At 44.9% G+C, this 21,536-nt stretch overlaps 1 protein-coding gene across 1 annotated transcript in view; it reads left to right on the top strand.

Annotated features, from left to right (window-relative positions):
- The window catches only part of PDE11A (phosphodiesterase 11A), an 815,296-nt gene that overhangs the window by 529,846 nt on the left and 263,914 nt on the right, over positions 1-21,536 (top strand). The window contains exons 7-9 of the mRNA XM_029605882.1: positions 4,824-4,899; positions 5,951-6,018; positions 8,099-8,191. Coding sequence (XP_029461742.1) covers positions 4,824-4,899; positions 5,951-6,018; positions 8,099-8,191 — 237 coding nt within the window. The remainder of the gene's footprint in view (positions 1-4,823; positions 4,900-5,950; positions 6,019-8,098; positions 8,192-21,536) is intronic.

The raw sequence follows: 21,536 nt of genomic DNA, 5'->3' as shown, positions 1-21,536 counted from the left end.
AACTCTGCAGTCTAGTCAAAATTGCCCCTTTATTGTCTTAACAATAGTAAAATGTTTGCATTTTTTATGTTTATGTTGCTGAGAAATAGCCCTCTTAAATCTTGGAAACTACAGGCAGTGTCTCTGTTTTTAGCCACCTATGCCTTAGAAATAAGAGCTCTGCTTTCCATAACCCACAGAACAGCATTCATTTCCCTGCACTGTACAATGAATAGTGATATAATTACATGTGTCAGACATATTTTAAATATTGTTTCAGTGATATACATTTTGGGGCCATTTTTTAGCTGCTTGGGTAGATGAAAGGTACCGACAGACCTTCAAGCAAATTTTTTTAGAGAAATTGTGCAGTTTCTTTTTGAAAATTTGCTCCAGGAAGGTCCTTGGGTACAAAAGTAGCTAAGGACTTTGTATCTGCTCTAACTGCGAGCAGAGTTTGCATGGAGAAAAATAGGCCCATGGATTTGAAAATCAAATCCATGTATAGTTTTCGTCTTCCACAACCCCAGGAATGCCCCTTTTTCCTGTGGGTAAATGGAGCTGCCTACTGAAACTAGGCAGCTGGATTTAGCCACTGAGAGAGAGGCCAGTTTCAGCTCCAGGGATTTGTCCAGATAACTCCTTAGCTGAGCAGGAAAATCCCTGTGTAAACTCTTCTTCCTAGGGGCAGTGTGCTGGAAGAGGTAAAGGTTGTGTGACCTTTCAGTTGTTTGAATATATGAAAGCTCAGTAGATCTCAGATGTAATGTACTCAATCAGTTTAAAAGCTAGTAGTATTGATGTACAAGACTAAAGGTCCAGGACTCTATAAGAGGAGACATGGTTAACATAATCCATAGATAATTTTTCCAGTTATCCAAACACTGGAAAACATTAACCCAAGGGAGAGAATGGTGACTGACAAAGGGTGATATTCAGGGACCCAATTTTATCACAAGTGAGAAAAATCAAGAAAAAGTACAAAATTTCCAGCATCTGCTGACATAGTATTATACACCTTACCCAGGATGTTTAGTCCCAAGGCACACAATCACATTTATAACCTCTGGGGCTGCTTCGGTTAGCTGACTTCTTCCCAGCTCGACTCTTGATCCCTGGGGGGGGGGGGGGGGGGGGGGATACTCCCGTCTATATGCCAGACAATTAAAGAAATGTTAGTGTGTCCCTTGTGTGTATTTGTAGTTGTGGCATCCCCGGGAGGGAGATGCTGTAAATAACCAAACAGGACCAGGTACTGGGTGTTAAATAATAATTTACTGATTGATTTAAGGCAAATAAAACTCCATCTTTAAATACTTGTGAAGTTACAGATGATATCCTTACAGATAGGGTGTTTCACTGTGGGTAGGTGTCCTTTTCTTTCAGCACGCTGGTTGAGCTTCCCATGGTGGTGTAACTTGTGCACTCAAAGCTCTCCCGGTGTCTTATCTGGGATTCCTGGGTCAGGGGTCCCCTTCTGTCATAGCAAAAATCCTGCCTTACAGTCCAGCGTCTTCCCCAAACACCCAGCCCTGTGTCCTGGTCCCAAATTAGTGGAGATCCGGATGGGGGTCTCCTCACTCTTCCTTGACTCTATTAAGCTGCTCTGTAAGGGTGACTCCTCAGGTGGAAGAGTCTTTGGGTGGGAACCTGCTGATCCAGCCAGGCTCCCAGTGAACAGGAGTGACTTAAAACCTCTTCACAACAAAAAAATGTATTTTCCTGTTTTTTTGGAGAAACAGGATACATTTCAGCCATCAAAAATCTCACTCAGAGATCTGTCACCAGTCTTGCCCACCTAGGGAATAGAGTGGTGCTCATGGATCTTCAGTTCTCTGGCTTGAGAGCCCTTTTGCCCTAAAGGGAATTCCAACCATCAAGAGAACTCCCTGACGTGTGGTGATGTGCGGTTGCTATGTCTGAGGTAACCACTCTGTGATTCTGTCATTTAATAGCTACCGTCTTTATTCTTCAAATGCTTTATTTTGTATGTATTTTTTTGTTTTTTGTTTCTTTACTTTTCAACCATATACTTCATGTCTATAATATATCCTCCCCCTGGCGGTCAACTCGACCTTTTTTAGCGTTCTCGCTTCTTTATATAAGTACTTATCGGTTCTAGATGAACTCCTGCCGCTTCTATAAGGTCAAAGCCGCCTGCCCGACATCGGCCGTGTTTCGACAACTGTTTGCTTCAGGGACCTTGGAGGAATCTTTTTTACCACCTCGCGGTTTCAAAGATTCTGAAGTACAGTTTGTCTTTAAAAATCATTCTCATGAGCGGCGCACGTATGAGGGAGAGAGCATAATTATATATTTGTATGTATAGATATATATCTTTGAGTGAGAGAGAAAGGAGAAAGTTTTTATGCATCTCTCTCACTAATCCATAACAAGTTCAGGGCCTTATTTTCTAAGGCTATCGCACGCTTGCGCTACCAACGCAAGCGTGCGATAGCTAGAAATCGTAGCGCACGCCTGCGAAGGGGACATCGGGGCGGATTCGGCTCCGGAAGAGGAGGAGTCGGGGCGTCACCGGGGCCGACTCTGCGAAGACAGCACAGACAGCGAAAAGGTAAGGAGCCTTTTCGCTGCCTATTTCGCACCGAATAACTATACTTTTTATGGCGTAGTTATTCGGCGCGTCGCCGACAGCGATCGCACCGCGGCTGTGCGATCGCTGCCGGCTAGCGCAGGACCGCCCCCCCCCCGTTACCACCGGATTTTGTAAGTTCTGTGAACTTAGAAAATCCGCCTCATAGTGACTAGAAATAAAAAGTTTCCAGGTATGGAGAGTGTGAATTATTTTATCCTTATTAGTTTTAATTTTTATTATTATTATTATTTATTATTTATTTCTTTTATATACCGACATTCGATCGAAATATCACATCGGTTTACAGGAAACTGGGAGATAGGGGGGAGTCCGCCCTATTTTACATTATAACATGGTATATTAACTGTTTAACATTATAACATGGAAACAAAATACAAAATAACATGGGAACAATGTTGAATGCTGTTTGTTGTGTCTGCTGTTTTGAAATATTTTATTGGTGTTTGAGAAATTTAAAACAAATTGTTTGAGTTTTTAACTATTGGATCTTCCATTTACCAGCTGTTTTGAAATAGTCTTTTTATTAGTATGTTTATACTATTATGATTAATGTATTTATTATATTTCTTGATTTTAATGTTTTATGCCTGAGGATTGGTGATTTCTGTTTTTCCATTGTTGCATTGCATAGAGTCTGACCTGTTATGGTTTTTCTATTTCACTTTTATATATTTTATGGCTTCTTTTTCCTTTATTTGGTGAGAATCTGTATGTGTGATGTGGAAAAGTATTCTGCTAGCGTGTAGGAATCTATAGCAGCTTGGTTTCTTCTATTTTCCTAATAGGAGGTGTATTGATGTTTTAGGGCCTGGTGTAGGGTTGTTACTTTAAGTGTTGGCAGTTAGTACTGTTTTGGTGTGGGGGGTTTATTATAATGTAATTGTAATTTACTCATGGCTTTCTGAGGGTCAAATCCACACCTAACATGCATTACAGTAGCCCTAATGCCATATGGTTCCAAGTGGGCTTTTTTGTAGGATTTTCTGGTTGGCACCAAAGAAGTGTAGGCAAATACTTATATTTTTTTTTACCTCAGAAGAATTTGAATATTCTTTTTCATGCAAAATCTATTATAAATGCATAATTTTTAACCATGTACATGGAGAGAGCAGGAAGCAGGGGTGCAAGGGTATAAGATTTGCTTAGGGCATCTAATGCTCTTGCATCAGCAATGGGTCCGGGGGAGGGGGTGAAGACTCGGAGGGTAGAGGGTGACAGTTTTTAAAGTTTAGGTTGCTGGAAGGAGCTGGGCTTTTTTTGGCAGGCCCAAGACAGAGAATGAATGAAGTGTGTGTGGGGGGGGGGGGGGGGGGGGGGAGAGCACAATCATTGTTCGCACAGGGCAGAAAAAACTCTGGCCCTGGGTTGTGCACAGAGGCCAATCCCCACAAAAAAGGGGAAACCTGATGAGACAGGAAGACTCAGCAGGGAGGAAAAAAATCCTACATCTTGCTTCTCTGATGTCTGCTCTAAAATGAAACCTAGTCATACCTTTAACCACATAACAGCTGGTTATAAAGGACATGAGTAACCAATCCCTGCTCTCCGAGGTGGGAGGAGGGCAAGAGGGGATGTTTTAGAAAAGGGAAATGGAACTAAGGCATATACTGATGGACTGGGGTGGTCTGGTCCCAATATGAAATTATTGGAACTGGAGAAGAAGGAAATGGATGCATCAGCAGATGAGGGCCAGAGTGGAATGGAGGAGGATAAGGCAACAACAGAAGATCAGGGACATGGACAGGAAAAAGGAGGATAAGAGAGGACTGCAGTGGAAGATCAGGGTCCAATAGAGAGGATGGTGAGGGCATCAACAGTAAGTTGAGGGAGGAACTGTCTGATCCCTATGAGGAAGAATATTTTTCTGTTATTTTCTAATTATAGTAGTCTATGCTTATTATATTTGCTTTTTGATATTGTTCTGGAAAACTACAAGAAAAAAAGGTAGGTGGTATCATGTCAGTTCTTGCCAATAGTATGAACAGTTAACTAGGCCATAGTGCCTTGTTTTGGTCATGTGATCTTGACTGCACCAACAGGAGAGACTGTTGCAGACTAAAAGCTCATAAAATTGTTTTTATAAGTGTCTGAGTTGGAAGTGTGATTAGATTTTGTAGGAACCTTGACTGGTATTTCTATTCATTTATTTTTGGACAAAGCATTAATTACAGGATTTCAGAGTACCAACTGAGCACTGCTTACTAGACTCTCATTTCTTACATTCTAGGCTGACCAAATTTCTGGTTTTCACATCAGATCTGTTCTGTGTGTTCCTATATGGAATAGTAACCATCAAATAATTGGTAAGTTAACTAGAACATACATTTTTTAATGGTAATTTTGATTCTTCTATGATTTTATCATTGTTTTGGACTGTAATGGTCTCTAGCGCACTGCATAATGAATAATGTCCTGAATGTATAACTCTTCCAATAGTGGAGAAGTAGTGATACCACTTAACTTTATCTCTCAACACATAAATATGAGCCTGATTAAATCAGTCAGAGACGGAAGAGCTGCAAAACAAAAGCAGTTTACTGAAGTACTAAAACTTGGAGAGCACTGAGGGATTGAGAGCCATCCCTAAAAGTTACCTCCAGGCTGGCTGTGCTCGCTTCCTGGGTGCTGTTCCTAAATTACAGCTGATGGAAAAATTGCAAAGAGGAACCAGTATGTACAATCCTCTCAGATTAGACAGAAATGGCATTCTTATGTGATATAGGAAGGTAACCATAAAAGACTTCTCCCTGAATTATTATATTTTGGCAGTATTCAATGCACCCCCATCACTTTATGATCTTATCCTGCTGTTGACAAATAATGTATGATTCATATTCGGCATGCTTTTTTATTATGTATTTTGGAACAGAATAAACTGCAGCACAGAAGAGAAAAGTTTGACAAATAGATCCAACAATAATATAATAAGATAGCAATGGGTAATTCATCCTTCAATAGAGCTTTCTCTTGAAGTTTTTTAATATGTTTGATTCCTCAAATGATCAGGTCAGTCTTAGGAGAAGAGAAACCTGTATTTGGGCTCGCTGGTGACTTACATAAGGTTTAGAAATCAAACCACTACAAGAAATGCCAATAATACTATCCAGCGTGCAGTCAGCTATTCTTAGACAAGTCATATTAAAGAGAAAAAGCATAACAGTTACATTTAGTTGTCTAACTTGTAGTGAAAAAGCAAATGGAATCCTCATTGCAGACATGGGAACTTGCCTTGTTTTCCACCATGAAAACTTTGGAGGTTCCCCTTCCAGATTAAAACGAAGGTAGAAGGTGACTGTCAGAGTTGATGCGAAGTGCCAGGCATTAATGGTCTCTCTTCATGAACTGTTCCCAAAGGGGTAGCCCAAGTGCTGAACAGGCTTGATGGGAAGCCTTTTGATGATGCTGATCAACGACTCTTTGAGGTAAGCTCTTTTTCAACATATTGCATTCCTCACTTCAGCACCCATCCCTAAGAAATCCTCCGTCAGGAGGATTACAACTTTGGTATTGGTTCTGAAAGAGTTTAATGGAAGTATGGATATATCGTGTCACCCATGATAATGTGACTGACAATCCTGCAGGGACTGGAAAAGGCAACATGCAGTGAGTGGGCTTGTAGGTCACTTCTGATAATGTAATGCAGAATCTCAGTGATCACACAACTACAATCGGTGAAGAGCATCCAAACAAGCTACAGTACTACTACTACTCCTTATCGTTTCTATAGTGTTACCAGATGTACACAGGCATGTCAGACTATAACCTCCTATTTTATGCCAAAGGGAAAACCTGTTAGAAAATGAGGCCTCTATTACATAAATCCACCATCTATTGCTACTTTATTCCTTTTCTGTGTTCTTTATTCTCAGATATATAGAACTTGGAAACTAAGCAGAATATAAGTGTTTTAAATGTTTTCTGTCATTACAAGTTCCATGAAACTGAGGAGGCAGGGCAGAGTGGATTGCAAACTACCCTAATTCCCTCACATCTCTTTTTCTCTATAGCACCAGCTTTTGAAAGGTGGTGGTGATCATTGATTCAGTGGGACAATTCATGGGCAGGCATAGGCAACATCTAGTTTCCTGTGGACACCAATCTGCTTGGATTTTCAGGATATGACAAATAAGCATTTATGAGATACATTTACATATATACTGCTTCAATCATATGCATATCTATCACATGCATAGTCAGGAATATCCTGAAACCCCAAGCAGACTGCAGATTGCTTACTTCTGTTCTTAGGATGATTATATAAGAGCTGAATAAACCCTTTACAAAAAAAAAAAACCAAAAAGAAAACTAGCACTATTTGCAAGAGCAAGATACTAAAATGAATTCGTTGGAGTTTAATGTCTAGGGGCTTTAAGAACACACCATTGTTGTACATTAATCAATCACTGATTCAGTGAGTTATTTATTTTTAATATAGATTTTTTGCTAAAGATCCATTCTTCGTTATGTTCTGGTTTCTTATTCAAGTAAGATAGACGCTTCTAGAATGGAAAACTAAAGTCTCTCTTAAAGGTTTTCCATGGGTTACTGGCGATTTTGGTTTTCAATGGGCTACTAGCCATTTTGTGAACGTTTGCTATAGATGCAAATGAGCTCATTTGCATTTGTAGCTCACTGTCATGTGAACTATTCTGTGCATTCCTAGCTGTGGCAACACATGAAACATTTCTCTTGCTGGCAGCCCCATTGGGTGCCACCATGTTTTAAAGGGGCCGTGTAATCTGTCACCCCCCTCCAAAGGGCTGCATGTGGTTAGGCAGTCAGTTGCCACCATTTCACAAAATGGCACCAAAATGATGCAGGAGCAAGTGTGCATCATTCTTTCCCCAGAAGACTGTCCTCAACTATAAGGTAAACTTGGGAGGCTAAGGGGTGGGTGCAGGTTCCTTAAGTAGGACTATCAGTCTTTTAGAGAGGGGAAAAGGGGGTGGAGCTTAACAAGCCCTTCAGCTTTTTAATTTATTTGCCCTGCGAGGGACTCAGGAGGGGGTGGGGGCTACTAGCACCACCAAGGGATTGCTACTGTGGGGGACAGGTAGAGCAGGCAATGAATCACATGATGCAGGTCTCCCTGCGCTGGTGCAAAAAATAACTACACCTCTTTGAGGTGCAGGGTGTTTTCCTTTTAAATGGGTCCACAAAGCCTTTTATATGTGCCCTTTTTCACAAAATTTCCTGGTACTGAGCTCCTCTGCATGATTTTGCATCACAGCAGCTCATCACTATGAAATGTCAATAAATTTTTACACGTAGCAGACTACACATAAAAGCTTACTACTGAGAAGCACACTGTTGTGACATTTTTTCCGCAATAAATGTCACGCAAAATGCCCAGACTTTCACTGCTTTATGTATACGAGTGTTTTGTGAAATCTTTTGCGCAAAAATGCTTTTGGTTTTCATCTTAGCATGAACATTCTTAGCAGTTAACATTTTAATATTGTGTATTTTGTTGCTTAGAATAATAGTGATTGTATTTTGCAGGCTTTTGTTATTTTTTGTGGCCTTGGCATCAATAACACAATAATGTATGACCAAGTGAAAAAATCCTGGGCAAAGCAATCTGTGGCTCTTGATGTAAGTACTAGATACTTTAAAGGAACATAATTATAAAATAAGCAATGCTTGTGCCTTTCTTGAGTTTGCTGCCAACGGGTTCTCAAAAAAAGCTTTTCAACAATAATATCTCTTCCGGAATGTAATACAATCAGAAGAAAATTAAGAAAGATTGTAATAATTTTGTTTGACTGCTGATTATTAATTGTTAGTACTGCTGTTCTGAACCAGAACTGCTGCCACTGCTGTCTGTAATCATGTGTGTTGTGGGGGCGGTGGGTGGTGACAAAAGCAGCATAACTGTGGAATCAAAGGAAATATATTTTCACTTTTCAAGTGTGTGTGTTGCAGCAGCAGCAGCCTTCACAGATTAAATCTATTTTCCTTTTTTTTTTTTTTATAATTTATATATTTATTGATTTTCCATATTTAAAACAGAAACAAAACCATCAAAACCAAGAAAAAAAATACAATAGAGTTTGGAACAGTTAACAACCTTCCAAACCCTATCCTTCAAAATTACAGTAATCGTACATTTGGTTTTTTATAGCATAATCAAAGGAAATAGGTGCTTTTCTCAACGTAAACAGAGGCTTAATGACATTAAGGAGAATAATATATCACATAGCTATGAATTCAAAAAGGAAAAATTCACAATACTGTACCATTATTTTACACTTTCACTGGTCAGTGGGGAAGAGGTGGTTATTCTTCGTTGCTCAATAAAGTTTTTTAACTGATCTGGTAGAAAAAATATAAACACATCCTGTTCTTTCCTTATTACACATTTACAGGGAAATCTCAAATTAAATGTATAACCCATAGCTGTTACTTCCTGACGGTAGACCAAAAACTGTTTTCTCCTTATCTGTGTAGTAAATGAGAGATCAGGAAAGATTTTTACTGCATTTTCATGAAACATAATAGGATATTTGGAAAAATATCTTTTCATGACCTTATTTAGGTCTGCAAAATTTATAAAAGAAACTAGCAATATCCCTCTATCTATTATTGAATTATTTGAGTCACCAAGAAAATTGGTTAAATTACCTTGAAAAGGTAACTCCAAAACGTTCAAATTAGAACTTTTCTTAGGCAAAAAATAACAATAACTTATTTCAGGAAATTCTTGTTCAGAAAAAAGTAACACTTCCATGAGAAATTTTTTTAATGTCTCTAACACAATTTCCCCAGCTATCCTCGGGAAATTGAGTAGATGCAAATTTAAGCGTTTGGAGTTATTTTCAAATATCTCAATTCGTTTAGACAAAAGCTCTCTATCTTTCACTACAGCAGATTGAAATTCCAAATTCCTTTCACCAATTTCTTCTAAATTTTTAATTCTGTCCTCAGATTTTCTCACCACTTCTTGTATTTGTAATATATCCTGTTGGTTTTTCCCTGTAATAGAGTCTATCTTTTTCTCTAACCCTTTTATATTATTGGACATCGTAACCATCAGGTCCCATACCAAGTCCAGAGTTACAACTGCAGGGCATGTCAAAGTCTCCATAGCCCCTCCACCAGCTGCTAGCATCTCCCTTCCACTCGCGGCCTCAAAGATGGCATTTTCCTCCTGCTGTTCTACATTCTGGCCCACGAGAACTTCATCCTCAGCTGCAGCTCCCTCACTTAGAGAGCTTGATTGGGCTGGAATATTCCCTAAAGAAATCTCAATCGCCCTCTGCATAGGTGGTAGATCAAGATTAGGGTTCAGCGATGCCTCCTCTGTAGATCCAGATCTGCCTCCCACCTGAGCTGGATCAGCAGGTTCCTTGGCAGCTGGATTTTTTGGTGCAGAAGCTGACATATAACGGACAATCTCCTGCTGAATTGGAGAGGGAAAAGAGGTCGAGGGGTAAACCCTGACCTTACCCTTCCTTTTTGGCAGCATATTTTAGGAAAAATCTTTATTACTGCTAGCAGGGTTCCGTATATGACTAGCAATATTGTGAAATTTATCTCAGCTCTGTGGCTAGCTGTACTAGGTCAGAGATGCTTCTCCGCAACTCTGTCCTGCTCTGGACTAAGCCGGAACAAGCCGGCGCGCTGGCGCTGGCGGCGCACCACTCTCGCGCCGATTATATGGGCGCATAGGCCCCTCCCGATGACGTCAGGGGCGTCGGAGACGAAGTTCAGATAGTTTCTCTGGATCCCCAGGCAAGTATCTCTGCGTCCAGGTACAGCTGCACTCAAGGGCTGCTCTCGCGCCGATTATATGGGTGCGTAGGCCCCTCCCGATGACGTCAGGGGCGTCGGAGATGAAGTTCAGATAGTTTCTCTGGATCCCCAGGCAAGTATCTCTGCGTCCGGGTACAGCTGCTCTCAAGGGCCGCTCTCGCGCCAATTATATGGGCGCGTAGGCCCCTCCCGATGATGTCAGGGGCGTCGGAGATGAAGTTCAGATAGTTTCTCTGGATCCCCAGGCAAGTATCTCTGCGTCCGGGTACAGCTGCCAAAATCTATTTTCCTTTTATTCCTCTGGCACCAGATAGTTTACAGAATTACAAATAAGTAGTCGCCTCTACCAGGATGAGTTATTTAGTGCAGTGGTCCCCAACCCTGTCCTGGGGGCCCATGCAAATTTGCATGCAAATTTTCTCTCATGCATATTCATTGTGGCAATCCTGAAAACCCGACTGGCTGGTGGGCCCCCAGGACAGGGTTGGGGACCACTGATTTAGTGTACTCACTCTGTCTATGGTAACTCTGCATACAGACTTTTATTACATTCACACTCACGTTTTCTTTTATTGGACTCACGAAAGATTTCTAATTGGGTGGAACAACATACAGCAACATTTCAGCCAAGTCCCACTTCACAGTACGAGGTCCTAATTTTATTTCCTTCAACCGTACTTAATATGGACAGATTCTTTTCACATGAAAAGAATTCAAGGACTAATATGCATAAACTTGACCAGTTACCTTTTTTACTTTCTAATATATCCTAATTCAACAGTAAACAGAGCTCGTATACCTTGCCCTTAGTGCAGATGAACTGCTTTAAGGTTTATGCAGTGTTGCTACTGCTGCTTCTGACGGGATGGGCTCCACTTTAACCAGACTGGAACCTAGTTGCTGGTGCTGACAATTAAAAAGGTAATTTTGTAATATTGCAAATAAATTAGCTGGCAAATATGCACATAAGTTATACTGATTTTGAAAGTGGACTTAGGCTTGCAAGTCTACTTTAAAAACTTTGCGTAAAAATTGCACGCACACAACTACACTTGCTATTTGGTGTGTGTAGTCTTGCCAAGAGAATATGGGGTAGATTTTAAAAGAAGCGCGATCAGCCTACTTTTGCTTGCGCATCAGACTCAAGCAAAAGTACGCTGGATTTTAGTAGATACGCGCGGAGCCGCGCGTATCCACTAAAATCCTGGATCGGCGCGCGCAAGGCTATCGATTTTGTATAGCCTGCGCGCGCCGAGCCGCGCTGCCTCCCCCCGTTCCCTCCAAGGCCGCTCCGATTTCGGAGCGGCCTCGGAGGGAACTTTCCTTTGCCCTCCCCTCACCTTACCCTCCCTTCCCCTACCTAACCCACCCACCCGGCCCTGTCTACCCCCCCCCCTTACCTTTGTCGGGGGATTTACGCCTCCCGGAGGGAGACGTAAATCCCCGCGCGCCAGCGGGCCTGCTGCGCGCCGGGCCGCGACCTGGGGGCGGGTACGGAGGGCGCGGCCACGCCACCGGACCGCCCCGGGCCGTAGCCACGCCCCCGTACCCGCCCCCAAAACGCTGCCGACACGCCCCCAAAACGCCGCGACGACCGGGCCCGCCCCCCGACACGCCCCCCCTCCGAAAACCCCGGGACGTACGCGAGTCCCGGGGTCTGCGCGCGCCGGTAGGCCTATGTAAAATAGGCTTACCGGCGCGCAGGGCCCTGCTCGCGTAAATCCGCCCGGTTTTGGGCGGATTTACGCGAGCAGGGCTCTGAAAATCCGCCCCTTTATGTGCATACTGTTTGAAATCAAAAACTATGGGGTAGATTTTCAGACGAGCGCGAACAGCCTACTTTTGTTTGCGCTCCAGGCGCAAACAAAAGTACGCTGGATTTTAGTAGATACGCGCGTAGTCGCGCGTATCGGCTAAAATCCTGGATCGGCGCGCGCAAGGCTATCGATTTCGTATAGCCTGCGCGCGCCGAGCCGCGCAGCCTACCCCCGTTCCCTCCTAGGCCGCTCCGAAATCGGAGCGGCCTAGAAGGGAACTTTCCTTTGCCCTCCCCTCACCTTCCCCTCCCTTCCCCTACCTAACCCACCCGCCCGGCCCTGTCTAAACCCCCATCCTACCTTTGTCGGGGGATTTCCCTGCGCGCCAGCGGGCCTCCTGCGCGCCGGGCCGCGACCTGGGGGCGGGAACGGAGGGCGCGGCCACGCCCCCGTACCCGCCCCCAAAACGCTGCCGACACGCCCCCGCAACGCCGCGCGCTCCGGCCCCGCCCCCCGACACGCCTCCCGACACGCCCACTCCGAAAACCCCGGGACTTACGCGAGTCCCGGGGTTCTGCGCGCGCCGGTGAGCCTATGTAAAATAGGCTCACCAGCGCGCAGGGCCCTGCTCGCGTAAATCCGCCCGGTTTTGGGCGGATTTACGCGAGCATGGCTCTGAAAATCCGCCCCTATGTGCATAAGATTCAAACCTGCCCAAAATCCACCCTCTGGAATGCCTTTCTTTTATGTGCATAAAAGTATATGCATATCGCATGTATATGTGTGTTTTATATATATATAAACTGGCTTTTAAACTATTAAATATGTGGATACTCAAACATACACAAAAAAATACCTATAAAGGGGAGTGACGCCACCATATGTCTAAATATACTGTTATGTTATACAATGAGTTTTTATTACACAGTATCAAAATATAATTTTATTACAATCTTTTGATAAGACAACTTTGTTGATCTTTCTGAACCAAAATGTTTTTTTGAGTGGTGGTAATTGGATGTTTCTTAGTGTCCAATAATATGAATCCAGAACAAGTGGGTTATGCACCTCTACCAGCAGGTGGAGACGGAGCAAACTGATATCACAGTATATATAACCCTGCAGGGACATCAGCCTGCCAGTATTCTCCGTCTCCAGCAGATAGTGGACGTGCATCTCCCTACTGAGGATTGCTTCATTTTGAGAAAGGAGAATTAAGGAAATTCCGCCCGCTCTCCTGCAATTGATACCAAATGGTCCCTCCCCCAATTGGGAATTCCTGAGGTGATTTCCCTGGTCCCTCAGATGAGTGCCTTAGTCCGGTTGCTGGTTTTCAGCCTGCATGGACTTAGCTGCTTAAGCAGCTTAAAGGCAGCAGGTGCAGGAAGCCAAGCGCGGTGATGAAGACACATGCCCTCTCCCCCCACAGCCGGAGACCGTCTCTGTTCTCAGCCAGCTAAGCTTGTGCTCCAGTAAGTTTAAAAAAAAAATGTAATGTACAGAGACATAAAAGGAGGCTTTTGTTGCATAGGACTTCCTCCTTCCCCCGGTCTCTGTGCTTGGTGCGCTGTTCCACCATTCATCCCGCTCCATGGGAGGCGAAGGGATGTGGGCAGCCTGGCAGGTTGAGCAGCCTCCTTAGGCTAGGACCCGCTCCGAGGCTTTTTCTCTGCTGTTATGACTGTCGCTGCCCGACATCTCCACTCCACCCAACTTTTTTGCGACTCCTCCCGCGGTTGATGGACGTCTGGCTGTCGCGGCGTCTGCCTGCCGTCCTCTCCGGCATCCCCGGTCCGGCTTGGGCGCTGCATCCCGCCATGTTGTCCAGGTACCATAGGGTGCACGTGCTGCGCGGCCCTGCTTCTTATTCTTTCTTTGACGCGAACCTCAGGGGGGTCCCCCTGTGATGACGTCACGCATCCCGGATACAAAAGCCTACACTTTTTGCTAGCTAATCGAGTTAGCAAGGGATCTCTTTACGGATGGGATTCGCTCTCCGTACCTAGCTACTCTGACTCTCCAACTTTTGGACTTTAGCCTAACAGGGTACCTGCTCCTCGGGGGCCTCTCTCATTTCTTTCAGGTCGCTATCAGGAACCAGCACTTGCTCCTCGAGAGCCCATGTTCCCTGACTCGCTGCCTGAACTTATCTCTTCTGCTTGGGAGAAACCGCTACCTACATCATCAGTGAGTTACCAACTTTATTTCCTCAGAGCTGTTCCCTGGAACCAGGTACTCGCTCCTCGAGGGCCTGCCTCTATTCCAGCGTCTGTGTCACCTTCCGGGAGAAACCGCTGTGTGAGTAACTTTATCAACGAGGCTCCTTACCAGAACTCTGTGTATGCTCCACTGTACTCACTATCTCAGTTTTCTCCACTACAGCACAGCCATAGAGGGAATCGCTGTTCCAGTATCCTGAGGAACCCTAGCCCAGCCGGGCTTCATCTCTACTCACTACTGCCACCTCTGGTGGCTTCTCAACTCTGTCTAATAAAAGATATAACTCTGTGTTGTGTGTCCCAAAGCTGAGCCTGACCTGTGGCCCCTCACGGGACTTCCCCCCATGGGCGTGGTCAGCTGCCACAGTGTCCAAGGGTCCACCCAAAACCTTACAAACAATAACATCTGCATGGCACGTGGTAGGCTGCAATAGCATTTCCCACGCTTTCTCAGGCTGCCCTCTACAGGATTGTCGAGTCAGTGCATGCATCTAGCTGTGTGTCCAGGTTGTGCACCCAGTTTTTGGATGCACAGTCAGGCCTTATAGTCTGTGCGTCCAAGTTATGTGGCGCCATCTTGTGCTCCTACCATGTGACAGGGGCTGACCAATGGCACCGGTAGCCCCTGTGACATAGTAAGGGCAAAGGCTATTGGCGCCATTTTGAATACTGGCAGCCGACGGTCCGAGTGCAGGAGGTCGCTCCCGGACCCCCGCTGGACTTTTGGCAAGTCTTGTGGGGGTCAGGAGGATCCCCCAAGACTTGCCAAAAGCCCCTGGTGGTCCAGCGGGGGTCCGGGAGCAATCTCCTGCACTCGGGCCATCGGCTGCCAGTAATCAAAATGGCGCCGATAGCCTTTGCCCTTACTATGTCTCCCCAAAACGATAAGGGAACCCCCACGATCAATATCGTGGGGTTTTCCTATCGTTTTGGGGGAGCCCCCGATTTCTGACGATTTTGAAAATATCGACGATATTTTCAATCGTCCGAAGCCCGATTAACTAGATGCACGCCTCCAGCCGCCGCTCAGCACTCTGTCGGCCATAATAGTGCCTATACCTAAGAAACCTAAGTGTCTTTCTCTTTGCACTGACTGTCATATTAGGGCATCTCAGCCAGGAGTGCCTGCTGACTTGTGCCAGCACTGTTTGGAGGCTCAGGTAGAATTATCTTCCTCTGATTTCACTAAATCTGGTTTTTCCCAGCCAAATGTAGGTCTGGGTAAAGACGACTCAGGTGGGATGGCTGAATTTGGACCTCCCCTAACTGGTTCCTCAGCAGGGGATGGTAGCTCAGTGAATATGCCTCAGGTGCCTCCTGGTTTGGATACTTCTACTTTTTCATAGGTATACACTTTTCCAGGAGTTGCAATGTTTTCTTCAGGCGCAGTCTTCAGTCCTGTCCAGTGCTCCCAGAGCAGAGGCGCAGGTAGGAACCTTGCTTGCACCTTCTGTTAAGCTGTGGAGTACTCCTAGAGTGGCAGTGGGACTTCCTGATAGAGATCCAGATGGCACAGATGATGGTGCCGATCCTGACACTCTTGAGAATGGTGAAATTCCTCCAGGATTAGAACCATATAGAACCATACTATGGTTCTTTCATAGAGATGAACTGCCAGCTCTGATCTCCCAGACCTTGGATATGCTCGGGGTTCCTGGGCAGATTCCGGTTCTGAGCCAAAGAGAAATCACATTTTGCTTTCCTTGCATAAAGCTTCTTGTTTTTTCCCCATGATGGAGGCCATTCAAGAATTGATTGATCTTAAGTGGGGCACCTTAGAGGCTAATTTCAAAGGTGGTTGGGTTTTGGAAGGCCTGTACCCTGTATATCCAGTGGTAAGAGTGCGCTTATGTTTTCCGAATGTAGATGCACTTGTGTGTGCAGTCTCCAAGTGGACCACTATTCCCGTGGAAGGAGGAGCAGCCTTGAAGGATGCTTATGATATAAAGATTGAGTCTATCCTTAAGCAAGCATTTGAAGCAGTGGCAATGACCTTGCAGATGGCTTTCAATTCCTTAAAGGTACAAGTAGCAGCTCTCGCCTGTTTCAGGGTCAGATAAATGGTGGATGCTTGTTGGCTCATCCTGATGTGGCCTGTTTTCTGAAAGGAGTGAGACATCTTCGTCCTCCTTTGCGCTTTCCGGTGCCCCTATGGAGTTTTAATTTGGTTTTGGATTTTTTGGCAGGCCCTTGCAGTTGCTGACCTTGAAAACGGTGTTCCTTGTGGTAATTTGTTTTGCACGTATGGTTTCTGAACTGCAGGCCTTGTCTTGCCGGGAGCCATTTCTCCAGGTGACTCCAGGAGCAGTACAGCTGCATGCTGTTCCTTCCTTTTACCAAAGCTGGTCACTGAGTTTCACTTGAATCAGTCCATCTCCCTGCCATCTCTGGACAGAGAGAGAGATGTAGAGGAGTATAGTCTGTTGCAACCCTTGGATGTCAAGAGACATATTGTCAGGTATCATGAGATTACTGAGCCTTTCTGGAAGTCTGATCATATGTTTGTGTTAGCTCTGTGGCCCCTTGAGCTGGCACGAGTGCTGGTATCACCCCTGAGGGATGGCTCCCAGAGGTTATCATAGCTGGGAGGTGGTACAGGTCCAGGAGACCCAGCAGGAGCTTCACCTATACCAATCCCATTCCCCTCAGGTTGAGCCCTTGGGTGCCAGGGCTGGCAGGACTTAGGCAGGGGCTCTTCTGGTCATGGTGGTCCAGATGAAGAGGCGGTGTCAGGAAGTCCGGGTCGAGGCAGGCTGAAGACAGAAGAACAGTGGACAGTCCAGAAGTCGGGGCAGGTGGCAAGCAGACTGGTCGAGGAACCAGGCCAGGGGTCAGGGCAGGCAGTGGACTCACAGGAACTGGACGCTAAGAAATGAGAAATGACTACTTTTTTTTAGGACAGTCAGATGAATCCAGCTTCCCTCCTTTGGCTGCCGAATGATTGCATAATGATCCTCCTGGTGCCTACATATAACAAGGATTATTGGTAAGTGTTATTACAGTCCCTAGGCTAGTGTTATTACATTCTTGTCTGAGCGGAGTATTGCAATGGTTATCTGTTTTTAATCAAGTTTTTTGCTAGTCAGTCCACAGTTGCTTTTGAAGAAAATACTGACAGGCTGATGTCACTGCAGGGGGTATATATTCTGTGATGTCAGTTTTGCTCCGTCTCCATCTGCTGGTAGAGGTGCATAACCCACTTGTTCTGGATTCATCTGACTGTTCTAAAGAAAAGGAAATTATCAGGTAAGTAGTAATTTCTTAATCTCTATCGCATTGTTAAGAGAACATAAGGGAATTAATAGTTAAGGCGAATGTCAGAGCGCGACTGATCAAATAGTTGAGTTGAGCTACCGAGCATAAACATTTATTTATTTATTTATTTATTTATTATTTTGCTATACCGATTTTCATGACAGGAATCACATCAAACCGGTTTACATTTAACAATGTGTGTAAAGTATAGAGAACTCGAACCATAGTAGCAAGAGAATGGTTAGGAAAGTGCAGCAGTTACAATAAAACAGGGTAATGATAACTGGGATCTGGAGAAGAAAATGTGGGGAGATAACTGAACAGTAAAATATTTACAAGGTAGCAAAATCGATTCCTAAATGATATTTACAGGGTAAATGTCATGATATTGAAAACATGATATTGAAAACATGATAAACAGCTCCAGATTGTGCGCCTAGTTGAACACATAGGTGCCTACGGGGTACCCAGCTATGTGCACAAGCATGCACTTAGTTGTGCACACTGAGCATCCTGGTGGGTACTCAGTTTGTGCGCTTATCAAGGCACAGTGTTAAGTGCCTAATTTTTGGGCGCCTACATTTTGGTTGCCTAGTTTTTTTGCTGCATGAATACAGCTGGGTACATTATTGTCAGACACCTGTTACGGGTGTATTGACAGAATGGCGCCCATTGCAAAGAAGCCTAAGCACCTTGCCCTATGTGTGGCTTGTCATGTTCGGACATCCCAACATGTCTTTCCCTCTAACAAGTATCAGCGGTGTTTGAAGGCTCAGGGAGAATTGCCTTCATTTGAAATTACTAAGCCTGGTACTTCCCAGCCTGGTGCAAGAATGGAGAAAGAGCTGCCAGAGGCATCGCCTGATTTTGGGACTTCTCTAACTGATTTATCAGTGGGGAAAGGTAGTTCAGTGGGCACAGGTCCGATGCCCCCTGGTTTTGGCATGGATCCCTCTGCCTTTTCTTGGGTAGAATTTTATCAAGGGCTGCAATGCTTTCTTCAGCAGAGTCCCCGACCCCGGCCAATCTTGACAAGTCAGGATCGCAGGCTGTGGATTCCTGCACCTGGTATTGTGGGTAAGCATCAGAGTAAGCTTAGATCTGCTGCGGGACTCCCAGACAGGCATGGATGATGAAGCTGATCCTTCCTGGACAATGAGGAAATTCCTTTGGGATGGAGCCATATAGAACCATGTTACATTTCTTTCATAGAGATGAATTACCAGCTCTGATTTCCCAGACATTGAAGATGCCGGGAGTACCTGGGGCTGAATCTGTGTCTGGGCTAAGGAAAAATCCCATTTTGATTTTGTTGCTTAAAGTTTCACAGTGTTCCTCAGGACATGTTCATGGTGACTCCCTGCTACTCTCTGCAGAAGATACAGGCAGTGGAGTGTATGTTGTCAAGACCCCTCAGCCTGTGGGCTGTGGTTCCAATGCCCATGTCTCAAGAAAATATGGGCCGATATTCCATTTATTTCGTTGTGCCCAAGAAGAAAGGCTCTCTTCTTCCATCCTGGATGTCAAAGGGGTCAATCTTCATTTACATGTGACTCATTTTCTCATGGACACCTTGCACTCAGTGATAATGGCAATATAGTTGGTGGAGTTCCTGATGTCTCTGGACTTGTCCGAGGCATATTTGTGTATTCCCATCCGGCTAGAGCATCATTGCGTTCTGTGTTTAATGGTTTTGGGGCGTCATTATCAGTTTCAAGTGCTGCTCCTTGATTTGGCCACCACAACCAGAACTTTTACCAAGGTTATGGTGGTGGTGGTGGTGGTGGTGGAGTTGAGAAAGGATGGGATCCTGGTACCCCCGACTTTGACGACTGGCTGATTTGGGCCAAGAGTCTGGAAGACAGCCTCTAAGTCTCGTGCAGGGTGATCTTCTTATTGCAGGAGCTAGGTTGGGTGGTGAACCTGGACAAGAGCAATCTTCAGCCATCACAGTCTCAAGAGTATCTCCATGTTCAGTTTAACATGAAGCAGGGCAGGGTGTTCCAGAAGCTGATGGCGCAGGTGCGTCTATTGACGAACACAATACGCCCGTCAGTGTGGTCCTTTCTACAGGTGCTCGTATTGATGGCGGCATCCCTGGAGCTAGTGCCGTTGGCTTTAAAATGTGAATGGAGATCGCTATGAAGAAAAACAGTGAGCATGAGGCCCACCCCCTTGTGATGACGTCGAGCCAGTAAACGGCGCCATTCCACCTGGCACTGAAGCGGAGGGGGCTGCCCACCAGCACTGGGCACTTTTGAGATGCTTCACTGAAGAGAAAAGCTAAAAAAAAAAAGAAAAAAATCAGCTTTAAAATGTGAATGGAGATCGCTATGAAGAAAAACAGTGAGCATGAGGCTCGCCCCCTTGTGTTGTCATCCAGCCCAGCGTCGAGCCAGTAAACGGCGCCATTCCACCTGGCACCGAGGCGGAGGGGGCTGCCCACCAGCACCGGGCACTTTTGAGATGCTTCACTGAAGAGAAAAGCTCAAAAAAAAAAAGAAAAAAATCAGCTTTAAAATGTGAATGGAGATCGCTATGAAGAAAAACAGTGAGCATGAGGCCCACCCTCTTGTGATGTCATCCAGCCCAGCGTCAAGCCAGTAAATGGCGCCATTCCACCTGGCGTCGTGCGCCGAAGGGGCGCGACAAAGGGGCACTCCCCTTTGTGCACCCCTTCGTGCAACCTTTTTTCGTTTTTTTTTCTTTTTAACTTCTATGTTTCTGCCACTTTTGTTTACCTTTCTCCATGTTTTTCTTAGTTATTATCCCTTGTTAACAATTTTCATTGTTATTAATGTTAAATGTATTTGACAAAGGTAACTTTTTTTCCTGCATGTCCTGCTTTAATGTAAACCGGTATGATTTGTATATTATACAAGAATGTCGGTATATAAAAATTAAAAATAAATAAATAAATAAATATGTGTCCTCTTCGGTGCACTCTGCTGTCTTCTTGGAGCCCACAGTCTCAGGACTATTCGATTCGGCTTCACCTGCTGATGGAGGTCTGCACTTAACTATAGTAGTGGTTAAAAATGGACCATCTAAGAAATGGCGTTTCCCTAAGAACACCAGACTTGCTAGTACTCACGACAGATGTGAGCCTCCAGGGTTGAGGATCTCACTGTCAGGAGCCGACAGCGCAAGGGTGCTAGATTGCAGAAGAGTCTCTTTGGAACATCAATCGGCTAGAAGCCTGTGCGGTCCGGTTGGCATAGAAACATAGAAATGACGGCAGAAGAAGAACAAATGGCCCATCCAGTCTGCCCAGCAAGCTTTCATACCTATTTTTCTCATACTTATCTGTTACTCTGACAACTGAGGTCAGGGTCCTTATTGGTAACATTTTGGTTCTAATTTCCTTCCACCCCCGCCAATTGATATAGAGAGCAGTGCGGTTACTACCCCTAATTGGTTAGGGGTAGTAACCGCCGCAATAAGCAAGCTACTCCCACGCTTATTTGTTTGCCCAGCCTGTGCAATTTAGTCCTTGTTGGTTGTTGTCTGTCCTCTTTTCTTCATTCCCCCCTGCCATTGAAGCAGTGAGCTGCACTGTATATGTATTCAAAGTGAATGTATATGCTTGTGGTTTGGCGACCGATTGCAGGGTCGAGTGGTCCAGATAATGTCAGACAATGCAACGACAATGGCTTACATCAATCAGCAGGGAGGAACCAAGAGCCAGCAAGTGTCACAGAAAATAGACCAACTTATGTAATGGGCGGAAGTACATCTTCAGGAGATCTCAGCCTCGTACATTGCAGGAAAAGACAATGTAAGAGCCAATTTTCTCAGCAGACAGTCTGAATCCAGGAGAACAGGAATTGATAAATCAGGCATTTCAGCTAATAGTGGATCTATTGGCGACCTGCTGGCGACTTATCGCAATGTGAAGGTTCCTCATTCTTCAGTCGCAAAGTTCTTGGGCATCAGTGCCCTCGTGCTGGAGTG

This window comes from Rhinatrema bivittatum, chromosome 6 (assembly GCF_901001135.1).
Source record: "Rhinatrema bivittatum chromosome 6, aRhiBiv1.1, whole genome shotgun sequence".
Lineage (NCBI taxonomy): Eukaryota > Metazoa > Chordata > Amphibia > Gymnophiona > Rhinatrematidae > Rhinatrema > Rhinatrema bivittatum.
This window is presented reverse-complemented; position numbering and strand designations above follow the sequence as displayed.